At 34.2% G+C, this 10,797-nt stretch overlaps 2 protein-coding genes and 1 pseudogene across 12 annotated transcripts in view; all 3 read left to right on the forward strand.

The window, feature by feature from the left end:
• Positions 1 to 1,523, forward strand: part of LOC148872179 (uncharacterized) — a 55,685-nt gene extending 54,162 nt beyond the window's left edge. For 2 of the 3 annotated variants that reach the window (XR_016107533.1, XR_016107532.1), the window contains exon 6: positions 443 to 626. The gene's annotated coding sequence lies outside the window, so the exon portion shown is untranslated. Of the gene's footprint in view, positions 1 to 442 lie in introns of all 3 variants that reach the window. The other variant, XM_088971220.1, reaches the window with a different exon arrangement.
• LOC148872180 (uncharacterized) overlaps positions 1 to 3,011 on the forward strand; it is a 28,279-nt gene extending 25,268 nt beyond the window's left edge. For 3 of the 9 annotated variants that reach the window (XR_016107525.1, XR_016107529.1, XR_016107530.1), the window contains 3 exons: positions 453 to 962; positions 1,203 to 1,391; positions 1,473 to 1,924. Coding sequence is in view for 3 of the 9 variants with exons in the window: in XM_088971214.1 (XP_088827340.1) it covers positions 453 to 962; positions 1,203 to 1,324 (632 nt within the window). In the remaining 6 variants the exon portion in view is untranslated. Of the gene's footprint in view, positions 1 to 452; positions 1,925 to 2,378 lie in introns of those variants that run through there. The other 6 variants (XR_016107526.1, XR_016107527.1, XR_016107531.1 and 3 more) reach the window with 6 other exon arrangements.
• A 4,492-nt stretch (positions 3,012 to 7,503) lies between these two features.
• On the forward strand, positions 7,504 to 8,977 carry LOC148872181 (wall-associated receptor kinase-like 22 pseudogene; annotated as a pseudogene).
• Positions 8,978 to 10,797: the final 1,820 nt, after the last annotated feature.

Below are 10,797 nucleotides of genomic sequence, written 5' to 3' on the forward strand. Positions count from 1 at the left end.
AAAGGATTCTGAGAATGAGAATCCCCAGAATTGATGCCAAACAGGGCCTTAGAGTTCCATTTCTTAATGCTTGGTTGCATTTGCAGACTCATGCTTTAAATAATACCTCTATCATACTTGTGCCCTGTATTCAAATTTTCTTTACTATCTATATGCTAGTTTAAAAATCTTGTCATTAGAATCTGTGTTAATATTCTGAATTTTTTTTTGGAGTGAAGATCATTCAATTTATCTACTTATTTATCTTTTATTTGCCATTTTTTTTAATTCTTTTGTTGTTGAGACCTATTCATAGATCTTGTTGTTGATTTTGTGTATGGGTGGGTTTGCATGGACTAATTTTAGATTTTCCACTCATAAGCATTTAGTTTGCCTTTATTTATTTTAGTTTCTTGAAATTAGATTTTTAAAACTTGTAACTTATGTTGTTTACTTTGTGGAGAATCATGCAGAACCATCAATTGGCATATGCAACAATATAAAAACTAAAAGTTCTAGAACTGATGCACAAAGAGAAAGACGAAGACTGTTGCAACGTATACGTCGTCAGCAAATGACTGATGAGCAAAGAAGAATTTTACTTGAACGGAGACGCCAAAAGAAATTAAATGAGCAGCAGAGGGAAAGTCATCGAGTAAGAAATAGATTAAGACATCGATCCCTGACTGATGAACAAAGAAAACGCATTAATGAAGCTAGAAGAAGAAGGATGCAATCATTGACAGATGAACAAAGAGAGTGCATAAATGAAGCTCGAAGAAGAAGGAGACAATCCCTTACAGCTGAACAAAGAGAACATGTAAATGAGGCTCGAAGAAAAAGGAGACAAGTATTACATGCAAAAAAAGAAGAATGGGAAGTACATAACGAAATTAATGGACCATATCAACACGATGGTAGCTCTTTAAGATTGCAAAGCATAGTAGGGTTAAATATGTTAGAACAATCTCGTCCTAACGAAGGTAATTCTTTTTGTTTTTATATTTTTTACATAATTATATTATATAAGACATAATTTAGAGACATATGGGGTTGTGTGAAATTTGACCAAATGAAGTAGATCACATCTCCTCAATTTTTAAAGACAGAGGTTTGTGATCAAACATTATTTGAACCAACTCCACCAAATGATTGGATATTTTCTATTACTTTTTACTTATTTTTTATATGAATAAATTATTAATATATAGACATATATATAGGGGCAATACAAATTTTGGTAACTGAAGGAAGAATCCGCCTAACTGAATTGCGTCGCCGTGCTCGGTGTACAATTCATGCCCCAATGCAATCTATAAATATGGAAAGTTGTATTGAGGAATAAAATATTGGACAAGAAGTTGGTATTAAAAATGGTCGTATCTCTTCACAAATAGAAGGGATGGTTGAAGGTGAGATGTGTTCTTAACTAGTTTATCTTATGTTTAATATTTTTGTAAGGATATTGCTAATTTTACATTTTCCTTTTGTAGAAAATATTGCTATTGATGCAGGGAATATATTAAGAGATGAAATTCAAACAACCCATGTGCATCATGATGGAAAGGCCTTCATGGTTCATTAAGACAATATTTGGTTCATTTTTCTCTTGGTTTAGTTAAGATTCTAACTGTCAAGGAGACCGTAAACTTGATCGATTAAGAAACTGTTTGGGAGATTGTAAATTGCATGATCAAGAAGTTGAAAAATGAGATCCATTGCTGCAGTCACCGCTCCATTCAAGGTGGCAAGGTTCTCTAGGGGTTTTCTTGAAGGATCCAATCATTCATTATGACTTGATAAACAGGTTATTCTTGTATTGTATTTTCTACATTCCTCTTGTATATGTTGATACGGTTTTCCAATTCTTGAACCTGATTTTTGGTTGTTTAGATTGGGTTTCTGATTTATAGGATATTGGGTCTTCAATTGTCATTTGATCCAATTTTCACCTCCCTTCCAAAATCTTGACCAATCTTGATAACCTCTCTTTCTAAGCAGGCACTATTACGGGTGCTTATCAATCCTTTTATATAAAGAACTCACTGTTTACGGAGAGTTGATTTAGTTGTCCATTGGAACCTACCAATGATTAGGTTACTTTCTTAAAAATATTATTTTAGGACTTAAAATTTATATAATCAACAAGAGAATGTATTAATTTCCAATCATTTTCTTTCAAGTTGGATTGAATAGATATTTTATTATCTGCTACACTTTAAGATTGTAGAGATAGGGGGTGATGGGGACATGTTTATATTGTTCATTGTTTGTTTCTTGTATTTTTTCCTGGTTTTTTTTTTTTTTTTTGCTTGTATGTATTTATATTTTTCTTGTTTCTGAGGGAAATAATTATTCTTTCACAGTATTTAGAGTTAATATAATTTGTTCTTTTCTAGGTGGATGAATAGTGACACCCGATTCAAACCAGTGTCATTTGAATTGCTCTAACATGGTATGAAAAAAAGTTCGATCTCATTACCTGTGAAGACAACTTTCATTCTTGGTTATTAAGATTGTGATTAGGGTCTTCAAATCGACCTATTGGAGTTGTTATAGGGTTCTCTTTGTGATTGTTTCAATCAATGCAAGGTGAACTACATTTGTTTTGGGAATGCCCTTTGAATCAATGTTTTTGCAACCTTGATTGGGCTATTGGGGTTGAGATTTTGCATTTTGGGTTGCCCAACATTTTTTGACCTGTAAAATCTTGTGGAGTTTGAATCTTGGGTTGCCTAACCCCATTTTTTGACTTGTAAAATCTCGTGGAGTTTGAATTTTTCCTGAAGGAGTTCTGGTTTGAAGTTTGAACAAGAGGAGTTACTTTCTGTTAGAAGAGGATGCCCCTCTTCTAAATTTGTTTTGAAGGGTTTTGATCCCTTTCTTAGTTCGACAGGTTTGAGTTTTCTACCTTTTATGGGCTTGGAATCATTATAGTACTTGATTGTCAGTTATTCCTTGCTTTTTTGTTGTCTTGTTTCTGCTATTTTGTGATGAAAAAGTTAGATTTCTTACCTGTCAACTTCGACAGAATGAAATACACACTGGAAATTTCACTTTGAGTTTTGTGTAGAAGCCAGGGAAGGGGCTCTAAGGTATGGTTGATGTTACAACTGGCAAGGTGGATAGTAATCAATCTAAAATTACAAACAAGAATTTCTTTAATTCTCATTTCAAACTATCCCAAAGTCATTGATGGGCCCCAATTGAGAGGAACGACTCATACGTTCGGTAAGGGACCTGATCGAGTTGAAATTATCTCCTATGATCCAAGAGAATATTGGTTCATAGAATATAGTTAGCTTTAATTGGCATAAACCATTGTGAGAAAACAAAAAGCCAAGGAGCCTCTTGTACTATGGAGTCGGTGACAACTACCACCATGAATTTTCATGTGATAAAGACATTCCTGAATTTTCACTTTGCAACAAATACCCCTGGCTGTTATGTCAAATGACAATGCATTAAATTATCAAAATACTCACCTCAATTTTTTCTTATTTTATTTTACTTGCACTTTTCCTTGAGTCTATGCTTGGTTTGAAGGAAAAAGTAGGGAAAGGAAAGGAGGAAAATCTTTACAAATCTTGTATAGGTTTTCTTGGATTTCCCTTCATTTCCCTACTCATAAATTCAAACCAAACCTAGCGTAAATTCGTGTTTCATTTCACTCACACAAATGCTTCTCTTCACCTCAAAATATAAAAATTATCCACTCCAATAAATTAAAAAAAACAAATGAAACATTAAATTGATATTTATTATAAAAAATTTTTTACTATTTCATCTGATTATTAAATTATTAGCGGTGTCTACTTTTGTCTTAAAGTGGCATTTCCATCATAATTTGAGGGCAAAAATGACTTAATTCTTTAGGGTCTAAAATGATTTGTTTTTGACAAAATTCAAGGGCTGTCTGTGCCAAAAGTCCCTTTTTTCAGTACAAGAGGAACTATATCTCCCATAGGGTGAAAGTGAGGCTCTAAGAAAAACTTACAAGCTTCACATTTAGCCTTTCAAACTAAAAAATTCCATATTTTGCAATTGAATCTGGATCTAGCAAGGAAGCTACCTAGGGGGTGCCAATTGGATCGGATTTGGTCCAATATGATTCCATTAAAAATATACTAGGTCCAATCCAAACCGATGAATACTTTGAAAGCATTTTGGACCACTTCAATTCAATGTCCAAACCAAGGTTCAAAGTATTGACACGTATCGGCCTGTATCGACCAATACGTATCATTTCGGGACTCCTCTAATACGCTCATATAGTGGGTGTATCGGGGGTCTGACCGGTTCAGGGGGTGGAGGAGCCCTAAACTGGCCCCCTTGAACCAGTTTCAGAAAAAAAAAAAGTAATAAAAAACAGTGTCGATTTGCCCGATATGTCCCTACCGGCCTATCGGGCATATCGATATTTTGTATCTTGGTCCAGACCATCCAATATATTCAAATTGGTTTTAATTTAGATTTGTTCCAATCCAAACCTGGTCCATTGATACATGTATTCTTATCTTTTATCAATGGACTGGATATTTGTTCAATTTGACCCAATCTAATATAAATCCATTATGGATGGATGGATTAGGTCCAATCTAATCCAATAAATACTTTGAACCATTAAATTTGGACTAATCCAATTCAATATGTTTTATTGGTCCATCCAATTCATCCAAATTGATTTTGATTTGGTTGGGGTCCAACCCAAAATTGGTCCACTAATACCCTTAGGGAACCCGATCAGAACGGCAATTTCCCTGCTTTTATGATGTTCCAAGAAAGATTTCATGATCCAGACAGAAAAAATGAATATGACTAAATTGCCTACTGTAGAACGAGTTCAATCAACCCCCCCTCACAAGACTGTTCCCCACAACGTTCCACAGCACATCCCCTGCCGTGTATTGGGAATACATCATTATCGGAAGATATTCCCAATACACGGCGGAGACGTGCTGTGGGACGTTGTGGGGGGCTGATGGGACGTTGTAGGGGGCTGATTCGTTCTCCTGTAGAATCCAGATTAAGTACTTGAAAGCTACTATAAAAGGAAATCTCTAAGATCTAGAGACTCACAGAAGCAAGAAACAACTGAGACAACTTAATCTGAATAGGGCTGAGCGTACTGGAGATTTCCATATATTTAGAACCTTAGCACCCAACATTAACCTCCATATATTTAGGAATGAAACAACTGAATAAGAACGTTGGGTGGATTGCTCTCGAAGAGACTGAATGAAGTCCCATCAGATGGATTTCAATTGACTCAATAAGAGTTGGAACTAAGATCCAGAGTAATCTAACAATATTGGCATCTATATGAATAAAAGGTTTTTAAATAAATAATTAAATAATTTTTTTTTTATAAAAATAAAATAAGTAGATAATAATTTAAGAAAACCAAGTGAGTAATTGATTGTATATAAAAGTATTGCATGAAAATAACCATTGGATAGATTAAGCGAGGTCATATGGCCACTTTTCCATCAACTACAACTCTATTCAAGTGCAAGTGGGATGATATATGTGCAATTTAATATATACGCATAGGGAGTTGGGGATTATTTCATCATTGATTAATAGTTTTATGGTTGATTGGCTTTAGCAGATGCCAGTAAGCTTTACGAGCACCTATGTGCACTTATCCCCTTCAGAAGGGGCTTGAGTCGGTTGACCGGTAAGTTTCAGTGTTCTACAGATAATCTGCGATTTTTCAAATAAGGTCAAATGGACGTCAATTTTTTTCTATAATTATTTTAATGAATTTGATCTCGAAAATCTACAACATTGTAGACTGTGGCGTTGACGTGGGCAAGCCCAGAGAAGCAAGCTCAAGGCTTTTATTTATTTATTTATTTATTTATTTGGTCGTCCAATGTGAGTTTGAACCTTTCAATCTAATGAATGTTTTGAATTAATTTGGACCGGTCCAATTCAATGTCTGAACCTTTCAATCTGTTCAAACTTATTTTCATTTAGATTAGTTTCAACTCAAACCCGATCCATTGACATATATATATTCTTATCTTATATCAATGGACTAGATATTGAATTAATCCAACCCAAACCAATATAAATTTGTTATGGATGGACCAGGTCCAATCCAATCTAATAAATAATTTGAACCGGATTGGTCCAATCCAATATGTCTTATTGGTTCATCCAATTCGTCCAAATTGATTTTGAACTGAATGGGGTCCAATCCAAAACCAGTCCAGTTTGAACGTGATGGCTAATTCAGATTAGAGGTTAGGGGTGAAACTTTTGCAAATTAGGGTTGGGATTTTGCTAAAATTTTAATGGGCCTAACCCAAAGGCTGACCCCAAAACAGCATAAACCGTTAACTCAGTCCAATCCAACTCGCACCCCTATTTAGGGGTGATCATTTCAGCTTGGTCCAGCCCGGTCCAACTAGGAAAAACTGGTCTTGGACCTGGGTTTTTGTTTTCAGGCCCAGGTCCATGTATGTTCAAATATTTTATATATAAAGTATATAATATGTATGTATATATATTATTTTATGTTATTTTATAATATGATATTTATACACATATTGCCTCAAAAAAAATTTATACACAAAATTGTATATTATAAAATGTATAAAATAAATTTATATGCATATTATATGTTATTTAATGTAAAATATTATATAATTGCATCATTTAATATAAAAAAGACATAGGCCGAGAATTATACAAGCCTGTCCCAGGATTATGTTTCAGGCCCCTAAACCTGGGATAGTTCAGGCCTGGACCTATAGGCTACAGCCTTTAATACAGATGCATAGCCCAGCCCAGCCATGACCAATGCAGATTTCTGAATTCCACTACAACCTATAAACATTCAAAATGTCAAAACCCCCACTCTATACACCAATGCCCGCTCATAAATTAGCATCAATTCCGCCCTGGCACCTACCACAACTGTACTCTGACGTGACCAATGATAATGCCCATGACAATCACAAATACATGGCACCCACAGCCATTCAATAAACACTATGATTGGCATTGTATGTAGGGATGCATGCCAGGTAGGCTGGACTGGGTTTATGGTCAACCCAGGCCCAACCCTAAGATTTGGATCTATCGCTCAAATTATGATCAAGTCCAATCTTCCCAATATGAACACAATCAGCCCTGAAATTTGATGTATTTGAGTTGGGCACGAGCCAAAACCGGGCTTGAGTTGGTCAATGAGACCACTCTAAAATTTGACACATGTATATATATATATATATATATGCATTTATCCAACTATGTGTGCATATGTGTATGAATATATGTAATATATGAGTGTATATAATTGGGCTGAGTTCAGGCTATTTAAGTGTTAGGCCTGGGTCAACTTGAAAAATAGAAATGCCCAAAATCTTGTAATCAATTAAGTATTCACCTAAATTGAATCCCTAATTGAGAAATAACATTGATTTCACAGCCCGCTAAACAGCTATCTTCAGCTAATCCAAATTAAAAAAGAAAATATGCATTGAGAGAAAAAAAAGTAAGGAAAGAGTAAGAATGGAGAGTAACACTTAGTACTGGTCTAGGTCTGGGTGGAGAGTGGAGACGGTCCCCAACTGATATGAATCAGTCCAAAGGACCCAAAGTCCCAAACCAGACCATTTAGTATCCTTATTAATCTCAGAACGAGTCCCAGCCCAGACCTGGTACCAAATTTATGTCCTAGGTTCTTATACTAATATTATTTTATTCGCATTTCCATTTTCACTTATTTGTCCTCTTACTGTTGTAATTTGTGACTCCTTATCTTCCATTGATTTATGCAGGTACAGGTATAGGTGTTGTAATACTTCTTGTTGGTTATTGGTTGTACCAAGTACTAAAGAAAAGACAAATCAATGAACGCAAAGAGAATTTCTTCAAAAGAAATGGTGGTTTGTTATTGCAACAACAAATCTTATCCATAGAAGGCAATGTTGAGAAAATAAAGGTTTTTACGGCAGAAGAATTAGGAAAGGCAACTGATCAATACAATGAGAACAGAGTTTTCGGTCAAGGGGGACAGGGAACAGTTTATAAAGGTATGCTATCAAATGGAAGGATTGTGGCAATCAAAAAATCAAAAATACTTGATAAAAGTAAATTTGAACAATTCATTAATGAGATAGTCATCCTTTCCCAAATCAATCATAGGAATTTGGTTAAATTGTTAGGGTGTTGCTTAGAGGCAGAAATTCCTCTACTAGTCTATGAATTCATCTCTGGTGAAACACTTTTCTATAATATTCATCATAGAAATGAGGATTTTTCATTGTCATGGGATAATCGCTTAAGAATTGCCACTGAAGTTGCAGGAACAGTTGCTTACTTGCATTCAGCCGCTTCCATACCAATATATCATAGAGACATAAAGTCTTCAAATATTCTCCTAGATGACAAATATAGAGACAAGGTTGCAGACTTTGGGACTTCAAGCTCAATTGTAATTGATAAAACCCACTTAACAACAATAGTGCAAGGAACTTTTGGATACTTGGACCCTGAGTATTTTCAATCAAGTCAATTCACAGAGAAGAGTGATGTTTATAGCTTTGGGATTGTTCTTGTGGAGCTACTAACAGGGGAGAAACCAATTTCTTACACTAGACCTACAGAAGGGAGAAACTTAGTTACATATTTTATTTCTTCAATGGATGAGAATTGCCTTTTTGAGATTCTTAATGCTCAAGTTGTAAAAGAGGGTGGAAAAGAGGAGTTACAAGTGGTTGCCAACCTTGCAAAGAGATGCTTGAGTTTAAATGGAAAAGAAAGGCCAATTGCTTCAGAGCTTGAAGGGTTGAGGAGGTATGAAGGATTCACTCAATTTCAAAGGAACATTCAAGAGGTGCAATTCATCATGGATGAGCCATCAAGTATATGGGGCACAAGTTCACCTTCAACCGGATGTAGAAGTTTAGAGAGTGGTTTTGCATTACAACTAAATGAACAACCACTGCTGCTTAATCCATACTCTCTCAATCAACTTAAGTAAGAGGTGTGTATCGGAAAACCTTGATTTATTGTTCTTAGAATGCATGCATGGCTTGACATTGTATACACATAATGCTTCACATGCATCATGCAATTTCTCCTGCTTATTCCTCAACTGTACTTTTCTGAACCACACCCATTCTTTTCTTAGGGCATTTTGGTGTTGTAACTTGTAAGGCGGCATTTAGTAGCGCTGAATCCATCTCCGAACCCTACAAATTTTGATTTTTCAATGGTTAGAGGTCATTTGGTTGCATCTCCAATTGAATTGATTCTCTGAATGCTGATAAAACTCTAAATTCTTCAGATGCAAAGCTACGGCCAAGCGCATTCGGAGGTGGCAGGTGAAAATCGGTTTCCACCCATTCCCTCTATTATTTTGGAAAACCCAGAATTTCAAGGAGAGAAGGCCCAATCGTCATGTTTCTCCCTCCTCTCCCTCCCTCTCTTCTTCGTTTTCTCATCCCATAAAGCATTTTCTTTTGGGAAACTTTTATATGATGTCAGAAACTAATCATAAACTGACAAATTTGGTTAACCAGACCTTTTGGTTCAATTTCATTGATTTGGTTTGATTTTTCAGTTTTTGATGAGCACTCCATTAAAGTGTTTTACTCAAACATGATATACCATGACAAACTTAATTAGCCATGATAGAGTTAAATAACCTACTTAACCTTAATAAATCTAATTATTAATTTAACACATATTTAACCTTAATCTATATAAATTAAGTTACCTATTTAATTTTAAAACCTTAAGAAATATGATTAACTTAATTAGCCTAATTAGCCTCAATTATAGCTAATTTAATTAAACTAAGTAAGCAATTGAGGTTAATTCCATTCTAACCGGCCAACTTAATAAATACTAATGTATTATCATAAACTTAATTACCTTTAAGTGACTTAAGTAACCTACTGAATCCTAATTATGTCAATGAATCTTAGTTAACCTATTTGATTATAGGTATCCATAGTCAAAATACCATTTAACCAACCTACTTAATTTATTTAACCAAATTACCCTACGTTAACATAAAACATAGTTTGGAAGTTTTAGGGTTAGGACAAAGCCTAATACTTAAACTAGCAATCTGACGATCTCAAATCTATTCAAGGTAAAAAAAATCTATTCAAGGTAAAAACTTTGCTTATATAACATCTGGCCACACATTGGAAGTGTCTCTTATACATGTGTGTTAAATTTATGGGAAGATGTTTTCAATGTTTCGATGTATGATTGGAATCTCATGCTTTCAAAGTATGTAAAGAGTTTTTTCTTACGTGGAATCCTATCACCCAATTGAGCCGAACCCATCCCAACCTATAACTTATTGATGACATCATAGATTTACCTTATATATAACAATTTTATATTTTGATAAATATATAATATAAAAATATAATCTATGTCTATATATATATATATATATATTAAATAAATTGTATTTAAAGAGCCAAGTTCAAATTCTAGCGCAACGTAACTTTTGATTTAAATATTTAAATTAAACATAAGAATAATGAAAAATTAGTAAAAATCAAATTTATCTAATGATAATAAATATTAACAAAATAATGCTTGGGTGGATTTAATTTGATTTGGTCCAATTAAGGATGTCAGAAGACTCCCTTCCAAAATTTTGCTTAACAAAGTCCATGCATCACATACATTCCAATTCATAATAATAATAATAATAATAATAATAATAATAATAACAATAATAATAATGTAATATATTTAGAATACTTGAACAAGTCCAGCCTTACCCCCAACAATTGTTCACATGGTTTAATTCAACTCAATGACCGATTATATAAC

The sequence above is a fragment of the Nelumbo lutea genome, chromosome 2, assembly GCF_056320005.1.
Source record: "Nelumbo lutea isolate HS-2025 chromosome 2, American lotus-T2T, whole genome shotgun sequence".
Taxonomy (NCBI): domain Eukaryota; kingdom Viridiplantae; phylum Streptophyta; class Magnoliopsida; order Proteales; family Nelumbonaceae; genus Nelumbo; species Nelumbo lutea.